At 40.2% G+C, this 21,530-nt stretch overlaps 1 protein-coding gene across 3 annotated transcripts in view; it reads right to left on the reverse strand.

Moving 5' to 3' along the window:
• nt5c2l1 (5'-nucleotidase, cytosolic II, like 1) overlaps positions 1-21,530 on the reverse strand; it is a 38,759-nt gene that overhangs the window by 9,439 nt on the left and 7,790 nt on the right. The window contains exons 2-11 of one of the 3 annotated variants that reach the window (XM_042060473.1): positions 13,823-13,860; positions 13,504-13,577; positions 12,081-12,198; positions 10,642-10,737; positions 5,409-5,500; positions 5,125-5,182; positions 4,138-4,231; positions 3,955-4,008; positions 2,455-2,538; positions 19-60 (exon numbers count right to left, since the gene is read on the reverse strand). In XM_042060473.1, coding sequence (XP_041916407.1) covers positions 19-60; positions 2,455-2,538; positions 3,955-4,008; positions 4,138-4,231; positions 5,125-5,182; positions 5,409-5,500; positions 10,642-10,737; positions 12,081-12,198; positions 13,504-13,522 — 657 coding nt within the window. In that variant the 5' untranslated portion in view covers positions 13,523-13,577; positions 13,823-13,860. Of the gene's footprint in view, positions 1-18; positions 61-2,454; positions 2,539-3,954; positions 4,009-4,137; positions 4,232-5,124; positions 5,183-5,408; positions 5,501-10,641; positions 10,738-12,080; positions 12,199-13,503; positions 13,578-13,822; positions 13,861-15,142; positions 15,311-21,530 lie in introns of those variants that run through there. The other 2 variants (XM_042060472.1, XM_042060471.1) reach the window with 2 other exon arrangements.

Below are 21,530 nucleotides of genomic sequence, written 5' to 3' on the forward strand. Positions count from 1 at the left end.
CTGTGACTTATAACTTACCCTTGGACTAGCAGGGACTTCTAGCAAATAAATCATAATGGCCTGAAAGGGAGAAAATGAATGCATACATTTTATTATCAGGATAGGCGGAACTATGCACACATTTACAGTTTTTTTCAATGCTTACACACTAAATCTTCGCTTGTCACACAATTTTCTAAACATGTCTTCCAAACATCATAACCCCACACCAAATCTGCAAAACCATACACTAATTCTCAATGTTTGACTCAGTTTTCAATGTACTAAAACACATTTTGCAAAACACCACACACAATTTTCTACTTAACACACAAAAATCTAACAGGAAGTAACTTGATTTCGTTTTTCAAACACAACCCATCTAAATGCCACACTAAATCACCAGTGCTTCACTCTCTCTCTTCACATGTGTAAACACTCATTACTTTACGGAACATCATCCAATCATTGCCTTAGTATAGGCCTATGAATACAGTAGATATACTCTATATGTAGGTATGGACCCTTTCAATTTGGCCCTAGAGGATTTCCGGTTGAAATGTTCAGAACCAATGCAGATATACAGTTTTTTTCAAATGCTTACACACTAAATCTTTGCTTGTCACACAATTTTCTAAACATGTCTTCCAAACATCATAACCCCACACCAAATCTGCAAAACCATACACTAGTTCTCAGTGTTTGACTCAGTTTGCAATTGACTAAAACACATTTTGCAAAACATCACACACAATTTTCTACTTAACACACAAAAATCACACAGGAAGTAACTTCATTTCATTTTTCAAACACAACCCATCTAAATGCCACACTAAATCACCAGTGCTTCACTCTCTCTCTTCACATGTGTAAACACTCATTACTTTACGGAACACCATCCAGTCATTGCCTTAGTATAGGCCTATAAATAGATACTTTATATGTAGGTATGGACCCTTTCAATCTGGCCCTATAGGATTTCAGAACCAATGCAGATACTTTGAAAGGAATGTTCTACAAAATGTTGACTTTACTTTAGGTACAGTATACTATATTTATTTATAATATTTTACTATATTTTTGTGTCTCCCCAAGTTACCATTAGCTCAATACATTTTTCTATAGACTTATGAATACATACACAACCCCACCCCCCCCCCCCCCCCCCATTTTTACTGTACTGTATTTCAACTTCTCTCTGTAGATACCATAACTTTCACTCTTAATACATAAAGCCTATGAAAGACAGAAGAGCGTTAGGTTTTGAGCAACAGTGTGTACATAATGTATCCAAAATGTCATATTATGACAAAAGTGTTCGTAATGTGAGGCGAATGTTTGATTTAAAGATGTGTTTATGACATTTTGCTGGAGATTTGAGGCATTTTGCATTTTGTGTGAGCAATTGTTGGTTTTGTGTATGGAGTTTTGAAAAATAGACACAGAGTTTTGAAAACGTGTGTAAACAGTTGTAAAAAACTGTAATACTTTGAAAGGAATGTTCTACAAAACGTCGACTTTATGTACAGTAAAACTTGTCTTTTTTACTATATTTTTGTGTCTCCCCAAGTTACGTACCATTGGCTCAATACATTTTTCTATAGACCTATGAATACATACATAACCACCCCCCCACCCCCCACCCCACACACACACACATACAGACACACACACACACACACACACACACACACACTTTTCTTTAGAAAAAGCAAAGTAATTTGATATAGTAGTCATTTCCATCTTAGGCAAAATCAGGTTTTTCAGAACTCCATGTACATCTGATGGTCATTGTATTTTGCTTTGCTTTGTTCTTGTTGGCTATAAAATACTGTATTCGCAACAGAAAATTATTTGGGAAAAATCACTATTTTTTGGTTTCAATATTGCTTGCATTTTTACTGTGTATTTCAACTTCTTTCTGTAGATACCGTAACTTTCACTCTTGTATGGAAATACAAGTCTATGAAAGACGAAAGAGTGTTCGTTTTTGAGCAACAGTGTGTACATGATGTATCCAAAATGTCATATTATGACAAAAGTGTTTGTAATGTGAGGCAAATGTTTGATTTAAAGATGTGTTTATGACATTTTGAACGTTGTGTGTCATTTTGCTGGAGATTTGAGGCATTTTGCATTTTGTGTGAGCGATTGTTGGTTTTGTGTGTGGAGTTTTGAAAACGTGTGTAAACAGTTGTAAAAAACTGTAATACATTTGTGTACAAAGAATAGTGTGTACTATTTGTATACACATTTCATACATTTGTGTACTAACTAGTGCACTTGGTCTTATCAGACGAGTCAGGTTTTTTTCCTGCCTCACCAAACTGTGTGTGTGTGTGTGTGTGTGTGTGTGTGTGTGTGTGTGCGTGTGCGTGTGTGTGCGTGTGTGTGTGCATGTGTGAGTGTGTGTATATGTGTGTCTTTGTGTGTGTGTGTGTGTGTGTTTGTGTGTGGTGCCTGTAACAAACTCACCTCGGTATACCTATAGTCGCTGTTTGTTGCCAGGAATACTTTGGCCACTTCTTTAACACGACTCAGCAGAATTGGGATCCTCGGCTGCAGTGGACAAAAAAGAAGGACTCAGAAAACATGGGTCATTTAGGTCCCATTCACACATCATCCAAAGCATCCTTCAGATCAGATTAGCCAGTCAGTTACACCATACAATAAGTGTTGGGTGCTCAAAGTCATTTTGTACTCTGTAATTGTCCAATACTCCAATAATTTATTTTGGTTGCAAATGGCCTCATGTTATAAATTTTATTTCATACTAATATCATTTATTTTATTTTGTAACAACCAGAGTGCCTCTGATGAAAATAAATCCTGTCATTTTTAAAATTTTTAATATTATCAGTTTGCACTTGGTGGCGAAAGTAGTAGGTCGGAATCCCAGACAGGCAAATGCGGAATGGTTCAATGCTTTTGAAATTAATATGAAGTCATTATCCTGTAGTTGTGGTACTTGCAGGTGTGCAGGGACAGGGCATCTCTCAGTCTGTCTGTGTTTCATTAAGGCTCACTAATCATATGGTGTGTGTAGCTGTGATTGTGTCACTTCCTGCCAGGCTATTAACGGGAACGTTTAGAGGATCAGAGGAAGTTATGATGAGAGGGAGAATATTCATAGAACACTGCCAAGAGACTGATTACTGGGGTATCGGGGGAGGGGTGGGGGGCTGCTGGAAATGAGACAGAGAATTTAGATCTGACGGGTGCTTTTCATGAGACAATTTTTGGATCTTTTTGTTTAATCTTTCTTTTTGTTTAATCACACAGGCGTCGCACAGACATTTACCCATCTCCCAGAGGATTTACGGTAGTTCAGAGGTAGCCATCAGGACGTTTAGACGGGGGGGGGGGGGGGGGGGGGGGGGAATGGAATGGTTTGACAGGAAATGAGTGGGAGAGAGAAATGTCAGATTCGAACCTGGGTCTCCATGGGTACTTGGGCCCGAACATGGTATGGACACTGTAACTACTTGTGTCACAGCACCCCCCAGGGGAGAAAAGGTTATTTGCTACTGGTACAGTTTTTATCTTTCCAAGCTTTCACTACATGAGTCCTTTCATCATTGACCACAAATCCTACAAGCGCTGGGCTGGAGTAACCACTGTGGTCACTTCATCAGCCATGCTTAAACCCATCAAATGCATCAGGAAGGAGAAGCTCTGAGTGTGTACACATACATGTGTGCGTGTGTGTGTGTGTGTGTGTGTGTGTATGTGTGTGTGTGTGTTTGGCAATCAGTAAATTAAATGTGTTCACTGAGCACTTATCCATACTAATTAAAGTCAATTACAAGGCTTTCCTCACATCTTTTAGCCAACAGCAAAGGCTACTATGCTATATGTTACAGCAAAGGCTACAACGCTAGATGCTACAGCTCCATCTTTGGAGAGTTGTCTCAGGTGAGACACAGGTACTGTTGGCGTCTGTGGATGCTGGTTAGACACGCCTGTGTTACTTACGTCTTTCACCACGTACTTATCCAAATTCTTTATGGTTCTTTCCTTCAGGGAGCCCTGGAAAAGAACAATGAAGAAAATAAATCCATGATGGATGAGTGTTGTTTCAACTAACAGCAGATTGTGTCTATGTGTGCGTGCGTGCGTGTGTGCGTGCGTGCATGTGTGCGTGTGTCTGTGTCTTACTGTGTCATGCACATGATCCATAGCATCCCTGACATCCTGAAACATGCTTGTGAAGGACATGAAGAGATCTCCATGCTGGAATCCCCGCGCGCAGCTGAGGAACAGAGAAAAGATGCAGAGAGGGAGAGAGATAGATAGATAGAGAGAGAGAGAGAGAGAGAGAGAGAGAAAGAGGGAGAGAGTGGAAGGATGGAGAGAAACAGGAGAGAGGTAGATAAAGACAAAGTGAGGGAGAGAAAACAGAAGTCAGAAATAAGAGAGTAAAGAGGAATGGAGGAAGCAGTGAAAGATGAGAGAAAAATAATTAGGTTTAGACATTTACAGTGATCACGTCAAGTTGGGCCCTGGAAAGCCATGTTATGGCATGAAATAAGTAAAGTTGAACCGAACTGAATTGAACAGTGACTTCTCTCCTCTCCACGTGACTTACACAAATATACGGAGCCCCTGAGGGACCATGGTGGGAATGTATTTTTAAAGCCCCTTTTGCGTTCCCTTGCAATACTTTTGCATTCCCTTGCAATACTTTGACTTTAGTTATATATTGCTAGGGAATGCAAAGCTATTGCAAGCGAAAGTAAAATTAGCTCTAAAAAGATTGCCACCATGGTCCTTCACAGGCTCCATACAAATATCACTGACTATGACATATTTTAATTTATAAATATATACTTGAATAATGAATATTAATATCAATATTAACATTTATTTCATTTCTATAAAGTACTATTTAGTATCCAGAAATGACAATAACATTGTTAATGATTTCCTTCTTTAGTGAAGGGAAATGCTTAACTGAACAATGTACATTTAGAGCACGTGTCACGCCACAAACACCATTTTAACCACACATCTGGCCTGGGGGAATTATAGCAATGACCAAAACGGTATTTTCAGGCGTAGCCCAATAGTCCCTCTTGGGAGATTTACTGTAGGCAAAGTCATACCAAGAGAAACCATCAAGACAGCCACAGAGAGCCTACTTACTTTTTGTATCGTGTGCAGTTGGTGAATAAGTCCACCAGGCATGCGTACAGGTATGTCTCTGTGGGGATAACCATAGTACATGTTCAAGTGTTTGTAACTTTTTAAAGGTCACCAGAAGTCCATATAGGCTACAAATATGTCATTCGAGCATGAAGTTCACCAATGCAAGAAATAAGGCAATTCAATAATGATGAGACAAACGCTATGCTGTTATTTCAGAATGATTAATTTATGAAATATATTATATATATATATATAATGTCAACATATCAGCATCTGTTTACCTGACAGATTAAAAAGAGTGTTGAGAATATAGAAGCGCTCTGTGTCATCTCTCTGGATGAACTTGTTGGGGTAGTACTCATGGATTTCCTCACTGTGAAAACAGGGGATTGTGAATTGTTTCAGAGTGTGGATGGCCAGCATCTAACTATTTAAGCAAGAAAAGCAATTAAAGGAATTATCCGGAGTAAAATGCACTTCAGATCAATTTACGGATGATTGGGAGTACATACATTGAGTTGACATCAAAATCATGTCATTCGGATGTGTTTTGAGAAAGTTCGATTTTACCGTTTTTAGTCAAAACTCGTTAGCCTGGAAGTGACCAGGGCAAGTCATTTCGCCGCTACAAAACGCTATTTTCATACCTCTTCTACAGTTCCAAACAACATTACACTTACGTGGTAGTGAGTAGAGGGTCCCTAAAGCCAAACCTAAGTATCCCGAGGTCTTTATGTGGTCGGACAGAGAGTCCAGAATGAATTTCATCAAGCCAGTACCTTACCGGAAATGTTGCTGCTGCAGCTGGCGTCTTTAGGGGAAAGTCCGTAAAAGTCAATTGCCGAGTGTGGAGTAACACACTCTGGAAATTCACAATTTCGTTGCCGTTTTAAAAAAAAAAAAAAAACATAGTCCTGTATTTCTTTCGAAATTGAAATGAAGTTGTATGGACTGGACTATGTTTTTTTTTTTTTTTTTTTAAATGGCGACGAAATTGTGAATTAGAAGAGGAGGTATAAAAATAGCGTTTTGTAGCGGCGAAATGACTTGCCCTGGTCACTTCCAGGCTAACGAGTTTTGACTAAAAACGGTAAAATCGAACTTTCTCAAAACACATCCGAATGACATGATTTTGATGTCAACTCAACGTATGTACTCCCAATCATCCGTAAATTGATCTAAAGTGCATTTTACTCCGGATAATTCCTTTAAGAATCCATTGTTATTAAGAAAAACATGATTGAATTACTCTATTGCACCTATAGTTATACCACACCACACAGTAATACCAGCAGACAGCACCTCATACTCACACTGTCAGACATGCATAGAGGTATTTGCTATAAGCCCCCTAACGAATACCACCGGATCTCCCACATACATTTTATGCATAGAGCACATACATACATTTATATACTGCAAACACGCTGTCAGTGCAAGGCAAAATCTTGGAAGAGAGATAGAAATACCAAGAATGCGCGCACACACACACACACACACACACACAGACACACACAAACACACACACAGACAGACACACACAGTCAGACACACACAGTCAGACACACACACACACACACACACACACACGCACACAGACACACACAGACACACACAGACAGACACACACACACACACAAACACACACACACAGAGACACACACAGTTATTCTCTGTGTCCCTACCCAAGCAGCAGAACGGTAACACCAAACAGCTGCTGGACATTCCACTGGCATGAGTCACACTAATGAGTCATGCTCTATGATCTGCAGTGCTATGCATACGCACACACACACACACACACACACAAAAACATAAAAATACATACACATACAATACAGCCATGCGACATTCACACTCACAAAACACATCACTTAGAGAGCGAGTGAGTAGAGTGAGAGAGAGAGAGAGAAAGAGAGATACATAAGTCTCTGCCTGCTGACATCTACTTCCCTCCACTCACTCACTCACTCACTCAACCACCCAGCCTCTCACAAGCACATCATATCTACAGTTATTCATAATATCTCTCATCTCATCCAGAATAATATAAACCATGCCTACACAAAAACAGCATAAACCATGCGTACACAAGAACACACCCATATCTATGCAACCATATTTACACAGTATACACATGTTACACACACACACACACACACACACACATATATACGTACAGTTACACACACACACACACACACACACACGTTTATGGCTAACACGCCAAAGCATAAACACAATGCTTTTGCTCTCTGAATTCCATTGCCCTACCCCTCATGTTTCAACACCATGGGGGTTATCTGGGGCTAGTCCTCCCTTTTGACACCTAATCAATCATCTGTCCTTAAATATGCCCACTGCCACTGATTGTACGAACACACACACACACACACACACACACACACACTGTCCAGCTATGAAAGTCACAAGTGTGAGCACACTTCCTCCACTCTCTTGAACAGCCATAGAGTTTAGGAAAAGCTTAAAGTATAGCGACATAAGTAGTACTCTGCTATTAATAACCAATGCAACCACTTCTGTTTGATCATGGGTTTAGTTTGGATTCTTTTTAAAGGATCGATGGTTACTTTGAGAGCTACAGTGGCTAAATCAGCTCCTTTAAGGTCAGATGCTTACGGTCAGATGCAGGTGTTACTAACAAACTGACCTGCGTCTGCTGTTTTTAAGGTTTCAAAGTATATGTTGCATAGAAGTGTGTTAGTCAACAAAAAACTGTTTTCTGTTATTTCATTCGACAGAAAAAAGTGTTGATAAATGTCTGTTATATTACAGTAATATAGATTAATAATATAAACATTTAATTCATTCTGAAAGATAGATTCTGCTTTCATAAATGCATGTTACACTTTGGAGATTGCATAAATGCATGTTTCATCACTTTTGGAGATTGAGGTTTAAGAGCACCTAATTAAAAGAGAATATTCTAAAAGGATATGTTCACATAGAACTGCTTCAATAATGAACTGTATGTCCAACAAATTTATTGGAGCCTAAAAGGTTAATAGTTAATGACAGTGACATTATATTTGACTATCTTTTTATGTTCCATATCAACACAGCAATGATAATCCAAAATATATGGGCCCACCACCCACTGGACACTACCAGCCCAGTTCTCTTTCCTCTCCCATCAGATCAATCAGCATGTTGGCATGAGTGGCGGATCGGAGGTGGAAGTGAGCAGGCCTGACGCCCAGCCTCCGGGCCATCTCCCCGGCAACGGGGCAACGGGAGACCATAGAGATAACTGGACGAGTGAAGATGAGCCAGAATGTCCATTTCATTTAGTCCTCCACACACTAACTTTAATCCCACATACTTTCACCACATATGTAACTCTCACACACACACGCACACACACACACACACACACACACACACACACACACACACACCTAACACACAACTTTCTCTCACATATACACACACATAAAACATGCTGACACACAAACACAAACTCACAAACACACTCTTTAAGACTTTCATCACATACAGTTCCCCTGCATTCTCACATATACTTGATTGTACACGCACACATGTGAGAGAATGCAGGTAGAACGTATGCTCGCACACACACACACACACATTTTCTAAAGCCGTGGGCACCAGGTGCAGGTTATAGATACAGCTGAAATATTTCTAATGTCACTGTTTCTGTGGCTACCAGAGCCCACACAGATTCTCATGGTGCAGAGAAAATTCTCTTTGTTTTTGTATTCATGTTACTTGATTACCTGCTCGTTGACAGTTTTACAGTTTTTCTTAATTGTTTACACACAAAATCTGGTACTTGAGACACAATGACCACAACATGTAACTCATGCACCAACCCCCTGAACCAATTCTGCTAAACTACAAGCACAATTCCTGCTTTACACTCAAATTGCAATTCTAAAACACACTTTTTTCACAACACTACACACAATTCTCTGCATTTGGCACAATTTTCATGATGAAAATATCTTGTTTTCATAAAGAACACGCTGCCATTCAAATTCTAAAGTTACATTAATTGCCCTACTATATGCACACTGACTCATCACATGGGCAAATACCTGTCACACAGTTTTACAATTAGCAATCAGAGCTTTAGCATAATGCTTGTGATGTGGATGAGGTGCTGTGGCCAGACCGAAACAGAAGAGAGGATGCAGCATAGTTTTTTTTTTAGTTGTTTTTTTTTTTTTTACTGTAACTGTATACAGTAAATTCTTCTGTTGTTTTGTATGTAGACCACAGTATGTGCAACTTTATGTTGGTTGGGATGTACACTGTGTACATTGTTTTTGTGGGGAAAACATATATATTTGTTACAGTGTATGTGTGTTCTGAGTATAGAAACAATATTCTCAAATATTTTACAACACACTTATGTATGTACTGTCTGTAGTAAGTGTAACACTAAACAAAAAAAGGCCTAAGTCATTATGATGAATGGAGAAGAAGTGTTTTCCTTTCATCATAGTGTTTTACATTGAGCATGCCAGTGTTCAACTGGTTCTTATAAATGTTTATTCATATGATGGTTTGTGTGTGTCATTTTATAACGAAATACCATTTTGAGAAGAAATAACATTGTTTTGAATGTAAAGTTTCATTTTGCAGGAGAATTGAGGGGTTTTGCCCACTGTGTGTATGTTTTTGGATTTGTGTGTAGAGTTCTGAGAGTATGAGGCATGCTTTCAGAAAATGTGTGTAAACAATCGAGAAAAACGTGTTGTACACAGCCATTATATCAGTTTTGTACTCGGCATACATGTAGTCGTAACAAAACAGTTCTGTCTGTTCTGCAGCTGTGTTGTGTGAATAAGAGAACTTGTGTATGTAAAATATGAATGGAGAAAGTACAGTAAAATAACAGAAGCTGGACACAGGCTGCTCCCAAAAATGTGAGTCTATGGCAGAGAGATGAAGGGAGAGTGCAGGAGACACACAGTGGGAGTGAGAGAGAGAGAGAGAAGGAAAGAGAAAAAAAAGGGAAAGAAAAAAAGAGTTTTGTGAGACCATGTGGTAGTGCAGATGTGCCCTTTGCGCCCTCCGAGACCAAAGCATCCTGCTTTAGCAGCTTCAGCCTGAGGAGCAGTGACCACTCAGTGTGGAGAGCTGCACGCACGTGTATCTGGCCAGCGCAGCAGTCAAGCACATAGTCACACGCATGAAAACACAGAGAAACCTGGACACGAGAATGAACATGCAAACTTGCACAGTGAGCGCATGCACACACAAACTGAAAAAAGGACATAGCACCAGTACACACACACACAAAACACATATGTATATAATATATATATTATATATACACACACACACATACGGTACATATACACATACATACACACACATACACAAATGTACACACACACACACACACACACACACACACAGCACAGCACAGCACGAATACAACTGACAGAGTACATACACATATGCACGGGTTTATAAAGACACAAACAAAAGCATGCACATAAATGTACACACATCATCACTCACCCTTTCAGATAGGTGAAACCATGAGTGCACACCAGGATGTTGCCATGGGAATCCACTTTCAGAAGGTTCCCATACATGGTGTCATACACCAGCCCACTGGAAGTGGACAGAAGAGGGGTGATCATGAGATGAAGAGACATATAGACAATAGATCGCCATACTGGGGTTTATTATATGGACTGCTAATATGGAGAGATCTACTCAGAACAGACTTGGGGCAGCCGTGGCCTACTGGTTAGCGCTTCGGACTTGTAACCGGAGGGTTGCTGGTTTGAACCCTGACCAGTAGGAACGGCTGAAGTGCCCTTGAGCAAGGCACCTAACCCCTCACTGCTCCCCGAGCGCCACTGTAGCAGGCAGCACACTGCATTGGGATTAGTATGTGCTTCACCTCACTGTGTGTTCACTGTGTGCTGAGTGTGTTTCACTAATTTACGGATTGGGATAAATGCAGAGACCAAATTTCCCTCACGGCATCAAAAGAGTATATATACTTATACTTATACTGGTATATCATGCAGTGGACATACAGTATGTAGGGCCTTAGATGCAGACTTTTTTTTAGACATTTTTAGACATTTTTATAAGAGACTGTACACAACATAGAATGTGGAATGGAGACAACAGAAGTGAAGACTACAGACCATAATAATCCCACCAGCCCAAAGCCCAGGAAGGCAACACCACAAAAGGAGGCAGTAAATGATAGGGCCTCTGGGACTTCCAAGCCCACAAAGTAAAATAGCTACTGGCGAGCCAACCAAACACTGTAACATTACACAAGTAGGACTGATAGATGTGGTAGTCTCATCAAGGTAACAAGAGGAGAAAACTTCTACAAACATAAACAAATATTTTTGTATTGTTTTTAGATGGCAGTAATATGGTGTTAAGTAGCCTATTGCATAGTTTCTGTGTAATGACATCTGGCTTTCTCTCTCTGAGATCATTTCTCTTTCCCTGCTACAGGGTCTTTAGGGGGACGAGCACATGCAGAACTCTTCTGTTTGCATAGCATTGCTACAGTGATAAACCAGAAACATCCCTCCGGAGCAAACAACCCATCCCTTAGGATCAGCAAAGTAAAAATAGAACTTTGAGACAAATGACCCTTTACAACTACAAATAGACAAGGTCATATTTAAACCGACATATTCCCCATTTGAACTTAGTGACTGGTTGACATGTATTAGAACTCAATATTGCCATCTATTTGAGCGTGTGTGAGTGAAAATACACCAAGATGCACACAAGGCAAAGACATACTGTATATACTACAGATATGCCTAGAGTCCATACAAAACAAAATACCCCCCTCTCTCTCTCTCACACACACACACACACACACACACATACATACACACATACATACAAGCATAAAAGCACACACACACACACACAACACACACAGTATAAAAAGCACCATTACACATACACACCGGGTGGGAAATTCTGGGTCATATGAGTATCGGAGCAGCTCGTGGGGATAGCCAATGGACACCAGCCGGTCTCTGAGCAGCTCAAAGCCCAGGGCTTCATACTCCGGGGACTTGTACACTGCAATGTGAAACATAAACAAATAAATACACATGTGCACACACACATGAACACACATGCAGTGTGTGTGTGTGTGTGTGTGTGTGTGTGTGTGTGTGTGTGTGTGTGTGTGAACACATAAAAACACACCCACATGTGCAGACACAGAGAGCAAGCATACACATATGAAGAGTTCAGATGCAAAACCCTCTAAATCCGTCTGACCACTTCTCTTTTAAATTAGCAATTTTCACAGGGTCCTATTGGTTTTTGTCTACAAATAGATATTTCAGACAAAAAAGAAAGTGGTATTTAGTGGGTATGTGGGGGAAAGTGGTATAAAAAGAAAGTGGGTTTTGAAGCGAAAGCATTCACTCACCATCGTTATTAGAGCCCGACCGATTTATCGGCAGGCCGATATTATCAGCCGATATTGGCATTTTCCAAACTATCGGTATCGGCATTTATAATGGCCGATAAATGAATATTTTAAAAATAAAATAAAAATGGACGAAACACCCTTCAACCATGTCATGAGTGTTGGCGTTGTATAGTTTGTCCACCAGAGGGCACTCTACACCATCCCTGCTGGCAACACTCGTGTATAACGCGCCACACATCCTGCAACCTGCTGATCCAACCAGAGTCGGGCAGAGAGAACCAGTTATCCGCGAGTGAGATCATCAGTGAAGTGTGTTCATGGTGATTTGGTCACGAGACATACATTGCTTGAATTAACAATTAAAAGAACATCCCCATCAAGTCTCTTAACTCAAATAAGCATGACAAAATTCGTGAAAACAATGTACAGTTTTGCTGCTGTTAAATAAGTCGACAGTGAAGCGGAATTAACTAGTAATTACGTACGTTGTTATCTAATATTTGACGGAGGTGGCATTTATAGGGTTTTCTATCTGAACTCTTAATATTTAGACGGCAAGAGTAAACGCACATACATACCGGTACATATAAACGTACAGATGCAGAAGCACATTTAATCTATAATAATTAAATAATAATATTGGATGATACAATGGAGAGACAGAGTTCAAGTGTATAAAAAATATGTCTGTATAATGTCCCCAAATGCAAACATCAGTAAGTATATAATATGATAGTGATGCCAATGAACAAAAACATAACAACAACATTGTCAAAAGAACTACAGTATATTAATTCCAACATCATCACTTATATTCATAATGGTCATTATAATGGGGTAAGAGTATGGAGTATGCATGAGATCTCTGCAGTGAGGATGGTGTAATGGTGTAACCATGGTGAGGGCTGGGGTAGGTGTTTACATATCCTGCTGTGTTGACTTACTGGCCAGGGTGTAATCCATGTCAAAGCCATAGCACTTGATGTTTCCCAGCGTCAGACTGCGGTTGACAAACACCCTGCAATCACACACCAGATTTGGGGGTATTTAGTCTTCTAGTCTAGAGATTTTCAGAGAGTATAAATAGGGGGTTATCAGATGCAAGACTAGTATCTCAGGGAAATAGAAATGGATGGACAGGCTAGATATGTTGCCGATCGGATCATAAACGGCCACAAAAATGAAGAGAAATGACCAAAGAATTTGTTTGTTTTATTGGTAAAGAACCCATCATGAGTGTGGAGGGGGGTGGGTCTGGGACACCTGACACCACTGTTGAGCCTTCTGGAAGTGTTGTGGACCTAAATTAAGGAAACACCAATGAAGGAAGGAGCCTGCTTGATAACCCCAGTGAAATGCTTTCAATGACTGCTCTGTTGATTATGTTGTTTTCCCACAAAGAATGCTTTGTTGGTGATTTTGCTTTCGATGGTAAATAGACTTGGTTGTTGATTGACCACTGTGGGAAATAGCACAAGGAATTAAACACCTCTCTTGTGTAAACCTGAAATTAAAATGCATTTATATCTATTTTTAAGATACAAGACTGCAAACTGCAGAATAGAGCTTTCTTTTTTTTACTATAGGATAGGACCACGGGGCGGGAATCGAACCCAGGTCGCCGGCGTACAGTGCAGGTGCCCGCGCCAGTTGCGCCATGGCTGGGGCCAGAATAGAGTTTTCTACATTACAGAGATAATTCTCTGAGAACATACAGAGGAGTTGGACATGAACTGGAATGTTTACACCGACCAAATCGTTCAAATGTAACTGTTCAGAGAAAACGTGTTCTCCATGAACGTTCGCCACTGTTTGCCAAATTTAAACGCACCTCAAGCAACGATCCTTAATTGCTCCACTTTAACCTTCTCTGCCTCAGGTCAGCTATATTTCTAAACTGATGTTTGACGGAAATTTTGATCATATTCAATTACCCACCATTTCCATAAAAATGCTTTCCAACGTCAAACTGCAGTTGACAAACACCCTGTATCACACACCAGATTTGGGGCATTTATTCTTCAGAGACTTTCAGAGAGCATAAATGGGGATATCAGACATTTGATAAACAGAGACATTTTGTTGGTACACCCACGGTAGATGAGGATGATGCCAGTGACAGGTAAATGGGTCTTTATTTTTGGTATGCTTGTTTGAGTTAGGGAAGGAAACATCGCATCACATAGCCTGATCAAACGTTCTGCTGACTCAGCAAAATTTTACATGGTGTTTATGCTGACTCAGCTGATTTTGAAATGGCATTTCTTTTCTCTTTCACAGCGGTTCCATTCACTTCAATGTATACAACACCTAGGCAATGGAAACATACTGTTCCTTCACTGAACATCAGTCAGTTTGACAAGCTGCAGTTTAATTAGTTTAGGCAGTTTCAATTTTGCACTCATAATCATTCCCTGTTATAAAAACTATGATAAAACTTTTACACCAACAGGTCTTTAAACACAGCCAAGCAGTGAGAACTATTTAGAAACTACTGAGAGTTGAGAGAGAGAGAGAGAAGGTTTCCCCACGTCCGCACTACTATCAGCTCCGCACACTCACACACATCTCCCCTTATCTTACTTGTGGTCGGTCTGGTAAGACTGGGGACGTGACGCACACATTGCAGGTCTGCTGGTTCAGCTGAGGGGATGGGCGTTTGCCTCTAAGAAGGCGAGCCAGCCAGGGTACAAGGGTGACAGAGGTGCGGCTCTGATGCGCTTGGCACGAGTGGCTCTCTGACATAAGTCACGCAACCACGTTTAATCAGGGCCCAGGACCCAGTTTAAGCTTGCAGTGCTGTGGCACAGTGACGTGACCAACCAGCATGTTTACATACAAACAGCAAGAATGCCAGCAACATGATTGTGCTAAACAGCATATGTGTGTCTTTGACAGGCACGCCCACATAACATGATAAGCTCAGGAGGGTTAATGGTGAGGGGAGAAAATTAATCACAACACACTCCAATATCACCGAGCTAATTAAAGAAAAAATCAGTCCATCCACTGGCAGATGAATGAGCCTGTAGAAGATGGTGATTTAAAACAAGTGGTGTCACTGAAAAAAACATTGTAAGTCGTCACGGGAAAACACCATGAATTAATATGAAATCATGAACATTATCTTGGCTTCATCTTACCATTCATGTTTGCACCTGGCTATGTCATCCAGCAGTGTGGGATGCCACAGACAGTAATGGCCCTGATACTAACTGACACTAGATAGATAGATAGATAGATAGATAGATACTTTATTGATCCCCAAGGGGAAATTCAGGAGCAGAACAGAGTATACTAAGAACAGAGTATACTAAGCACTGATCCTGCTGTAGTGTGGGGGCTTTCAGCACATCCCTGAGACGACCTTTGGATCCATCAGGAACTACTGATCGCACCAGCAGAAGTTGTCAGGGTAACCATCCAATGGTTCCCCATGACAACAGCGCTATAAAAAAAATGATAATACTAAATATGCAAATGGATTAGAGAACAGTGATATTTCTATCCTATAGGTGATAGTATCTTACTAAGTAATTATTAAGTAATAGGCATAATTACTTAATATTTGTATTCTGTCATTAGAACATAATACTTCATTACAAATACCATCAGCTCAACAAGACAGATATCCATCCTTGTAACAAAAGATAATTTAATATATATCTCTAGATCATAATTGAGAAACTATAACAATAAATGACATTGTGTAATAATGCACCACAGTTCCAGATGTGTCTATTACTATGTCAATATGTCTTTAAAGCCATATTTACATCATGGGACTGTGTCTGACCACATGGTGGACATAGTGGAGCAATCACTTTCACTATCTCTGTCACCAATTCTTCCACAATGTTTACAGAGCAGGGCTAACACAGGGCTCAGGCTGACTGCTCAACTGCACTGGACATATTTATATTTCATGAGCTGTTCAGGGCACCGCACGAAGATCACTCATACGGCAGGAGAAATAACGTGTGAGCGCTACTCCCTGATATATTTAGTGAAATATTGAGGGAAATTATATTTCACCACTACGTTGTCTAGCCTGTTTCTCAACGTTCCTACCAAAATATACAAATTATCCCTTTATCATAAGGATTTCTGTCACTAAAATGACTAAACTTTGAGAGTACAATGAAAACTCTTTTGAAGCACAGGCCCACATACAGTACCTAGGTGGAATATTGTTTGTTTATATAGCTACAATATTCCATTACGGTATGATGACCAATAACCAACAAAGCTGGAAGCATTTTTTAAATGCAACAACATACCAATCGAGTACAGTGCAGTCACCTGTAACCAATGACTCTATATACAGTCAGTCACTGTCTGTAACAGTGAGGCAGTGTGGAAGGGAAACATATCTCCTGTTTATAACATATAAGGTGGCCTTTAATAATTCACCGCTGGTCTCATTGCTGCTAGTGAGCAGGCAGACCTGGGGCTCAGATGAACAGCCTTGCGAACCATGACCAAGCCATGACCATCCAACTGAGGAAAACACATTCAGCCTCGTTACTGCCTCTCCCTCTCAGGTTCACTAACTGGATGGTGACACCGCAGCTGCAGTGATGTTGTGTAGAGGCCAGTGAAAGTTAGGACGATTTGAAGGGCCCTCCTAGAACAATTAACTAAACTAGATGTACCGCATAGCGGTACAACATATGACCACCGTTAAGTCCTGTACATCCGTTCCGCGAAAATAAATCACACTTCAATTTGTCTCCATCTTTTACTCCATCCCCCACTCTTGAAACTTTTGTGTATGCTTGTTTGGCATGCCTGAGTGTGTGTGTGCGGCTGCACAGAAAGTAGCCTACTGGTGCAGAAAAGGTGAATAGATTGTAGAATAGCCAAAGAAGATGTAGCATTGTTATAAAACCTTTAAAATCTCTAAACAATCACAAGTAGGGCAGTTCATCACAGTTCATCCATTGCAACTGGATTGATGAAAGGTCACTTACACCTGTAGGCTACATTGTATTTGGGAAAAGCGAAAGGTATCAGCATAATGTTATTTATTTATTTATTTATAAACAAAAACATCTCTGTCAGTCCCATGCCGTTTTCAACAGCTATCAAAAACAAAGGTAATTTTTGGATGGATGGATTTTTTGTGAATGTTTCTTCTTCTACATAAGATTTTAGTCATCTTTAGTTCATGTGATACTTTATTGTCAATGCACAAATTAAGTAACAGTAGTCTGAAACGTTATTGTTAATGCACAAATTAAGTAACAGTAGTCTGAAACGAAATGCTGTTTTACATCTAACCAGTGGTGCAAATAACTGACATGTCCAAATGGGCCTTGATGAAATGCGTCGCTAGACTGTTCATACACATTTTAACGGGCCAAAGTTGAAGAGCTGTTGCCCGTTATTGTTCGTGCAAATATAGGCTGATTCATGTTCCCTTGCATTGTGTAACTGAGGTCCATGGCTAGTCTGGCTTTCACCAGACCAAGCTCAATCTTTTAAGAAATCAAAAAATAAATAGCGGCCAGATCAGGCTGGGTTCACCCAGCCTAGTCCATAGGCACCCGATATTGTTTAATTTTCCGATTGAGATATCCACGCTCTGGCTATTCTAAATGCAAAAATGCATCAGGGAGTTATGACAAAACTGTAACTAACAAACTAGATCCTAATAGAAAGCTGTTAGCTTCCCTAAGCTCAGTGTTCGAATTACCATAGGGCCTGGTAGTGCCCAGCCCCCTTAGTTCTGGCCAGGGCACTACTAGTTCTGCTCGAAATCACTGTCAAGTTGCCAACCCGTAACTATGATAATCTACATTTTCCCCGTTGGTTGCAATGTGTATTTCCCCCCCAGACTCCAGGGGCACTGCTCCGCATAATAGCCCCCTGTCCTGTCCGATCTCACCCTCCTCTGAATCGAGTTTGCTAGAGCGTTGTTAGCGATTGAGCAATTAGCAACAGTGGAAAAAAGTTAAAAGGAATGTATAATTTAATTAGAATTAGATATTAGAAAATTGTTACAGAAATGTAGCCTATTCATAGACTAAATGCAAAGGACAAAGGAAGTGTCCTGCCTGAAGAAACTCGTCGCAGGCAACACGTTTTTACCTACTTCGGCAGAATGCGAGAGAGGACTCTCTGCGCTTAATGACATGACAAAGCCAGAAATCGTTTAAGGGAGCGCAGCTTAAATGCGCTTCTTTTTCTGAGCATCAATGCGCCTCCCCTGGTCCAGTTCAACCCTAAGCCATTCGTGAAATCATGGCTCAAGGCTGGGCATCGTCCATCAACTGCGTGGAAAACGGGAAAAAATGCCCAGAAAAAGACCAATAGGCCACTTTGGTACTATCTCCAGTAGGCTTAGCCGAGATGTGATAAAGACAGCTGTTTTGTGTTAACGTTCAGTTGTGCGATGTTCAGTTGTGCACGTAAAATATTTGACAATTAGCTCTGCTCAGATTCATTTTTGACAATAGCCCTGTTATTAGGCTGAATTTCAGAATGTCATAGATTTCATTTTAAACTGGCTACCCTAAATCTCCTTTGGAAACCAATGGCTTACGCCTTACAGTATCAAGCGGACTTAAATTGCCATATCGTGGCGAAAAGTTGTAATAAAATTCACGCAGCTCCATGAGTCATGGAAAGCGCGAATGAAGTAGCTTCTAAATGGGACCCACTACACAGTAGCTTAAGGTGTGTTGCTAAAGCTAAAGCAGCCATAATGAAATGAAGGTGTCATTGTTTGGATACTTCACACGCACGTGCTTTTTAATTTCACAGACTACAACTACCAAGCTGGAATCAAAGCACATCGATTCCCCTCTCACACCCTGCACGCACTTAAAACAAATAAACAGGCGTCTCAGTCTCACGCATGTATAGGCAAAACTGTATCAGACCGGTGGTAAATCTTCCATTGCACAGAATGATTTTTGTAGCACGTGCAACAAATGACAGTCGAAAGATACAATTACAGTGCTGCTATCAATTTGCTTGGTATAACCGCATTTATAGTTTTCTACAATTGCAATCAATCAAATTGGCCTCCATCACTCAACCAACTAGCCTGACGAGCCAGACCCACATTAAAATGTAGGGTCTGGACACTCACCATTCGCAGTGATCAGTCCGAGGGGCGGGATCATCAGTTGTCTTTCAAATTCCCTCTGCACGCAATAGGACAGGGGCAGCGCTATGAGTCCCATGCGTTTCCCACCAGCGGAGCTAGTTGGCTAGTTCAAACTTTGCCAACTTAATAAAAGCTTAACTCGTGTCACACTGTTCGCCAGCAGCAACATCCATCTTATTTGTTTTCAAGTAGCAGGGAATTCAAGCCAAACCGTTGCAACTCTGCCATCAATCATTATGTTAAGCCCACCTAACGACTCTATACACGATTTCATTGGCCTGATTAAGTTTCGATTTCTGGAGCTCACAAGCCAACGGAGAGTTGCTAGACTAGCCCTGGCAGCAAATGTAATTCGCTGCCGCTAGGGGCGCGTCTAGATTTCTAGGCTATAGAGCTGGTAAGTCCCGCCCATCCGCTAAACCCCCAGTGGACCTCTAGATTGAAAAATCGTCAATGCAACTGAATGTGAGAAAATAATTATTTTCTGGTCCCGTTTGATTTGTGCCATGAATGTGAACATATGTCGTCTGTGAATTTTTGTTACGAGTTTGACAGTATATTATATGATTCTTCGGCTATCAGTTGTGGAAAAGACATAACGAGAAAGACTACATGTCGCCTGTGACGTGAGCTCATCGCTAACATTAGCTGAGATGCTAGTTTTTGTAACGGCAGGAATAAACACACATGGTAACAAAAATATTTTTTCACTCCACACATTAACACTATGATACAGTGTGATTGTAAAGTTGTATGGTTCACTGTGTTCAAAGTCGATCTTAATAACCAGAGGTGGAAAGTAACGAAATACATTTACTCACGTTACTGTATTGAGTAGTTTTTCTGTGTATTTTGTATTTTTTAAGTAGTTTATAAAATCGGTATTTTAAATTTTACTTGATTACATTTTGAGCGAAGTATTGTACTTCGCTACATCAAAAATCCCATCCGTTACTTGAGTAAAAAAAAAAAAGTTAAGACTAACGAAAACAGAAAGGGAGAGAAAAGTAATCACGCCCTAAACCACTAGCCTAGTGATAATGATCAGCATGTAGCCTACAACAGGACATGAATCAAGCTGGCGCCATGCAGTCTTTCTGAAAGTGATGGGAGATGGAGCTGGATCACGAATTGCATCAGATTACATGTGTAGCCTAACCTATGAAAGTGTATTTTCCGCTATTTCAATGGGTTGTCTCAGTTCGTTTTAGCACTAATGATAGCGGAGATATTCAAGCAAACACCATGGGATTTTGTGTTTTGACGTTTGTGCTCACCTTTCTTTGGAAATAAGTTTATTAGCAGTTGTTTCCCCTCATTTTGATGTCTCTCTTTTTAATAACCTGACTTGGCTTTCTTGGAGAAAGACATTGCACCAGCAGCACAACAATTAGCGGTCCACTACTAGCGATGCTCAACTAAATAAACAAAAGATAGACTACCTTATGAATCGTGCAGGCGGACTAAACCATTTAGCTCTTTAGCAAGGGAGAGTGAGAGTGACCTTAGACAGTTTTCACTGTTTTGTATACAAAATCCAGTCAGTCAAACATTACATTTCGTCTGACATTCATTTTGACATTTAATTTGGAAGTTAAAATATTCAGGTAAAATAAATATATGGTGGACATATAGTCATATATATTTTCAGTAATTAACTTAAACTTCCAGTGAGTCTATTCGAAATTTTCACCACACATTATATTAACACACATATAAAAAATCCAAAACATAAGAGTTATGTGTATTAAAGTGGAATGACACAGGAAAAAAGTATTGAACGTGCCTACTGAAATTTCTTCAATACTTTGTGGAAAAGCCTTTAGACAGCTTCAAGACATTTCCTGTATGACA

The sequence above is a fragment of the Alosa sapidissima genome, chromosome 13, assembly GCF_018492685.1.
Source record: "Alosa sapidissima isolate fAloSap1 chromosome 13, fAloSap1.pri, whole genome shotgun sequence".
Classification (NCBI taxonomy): domain Eukaryota; kingdom Metazoa; phylum Chordata; class Actinopteri; order Clupeiformes; family Clupeidae; genus Alosa; species Alosa sapidissima.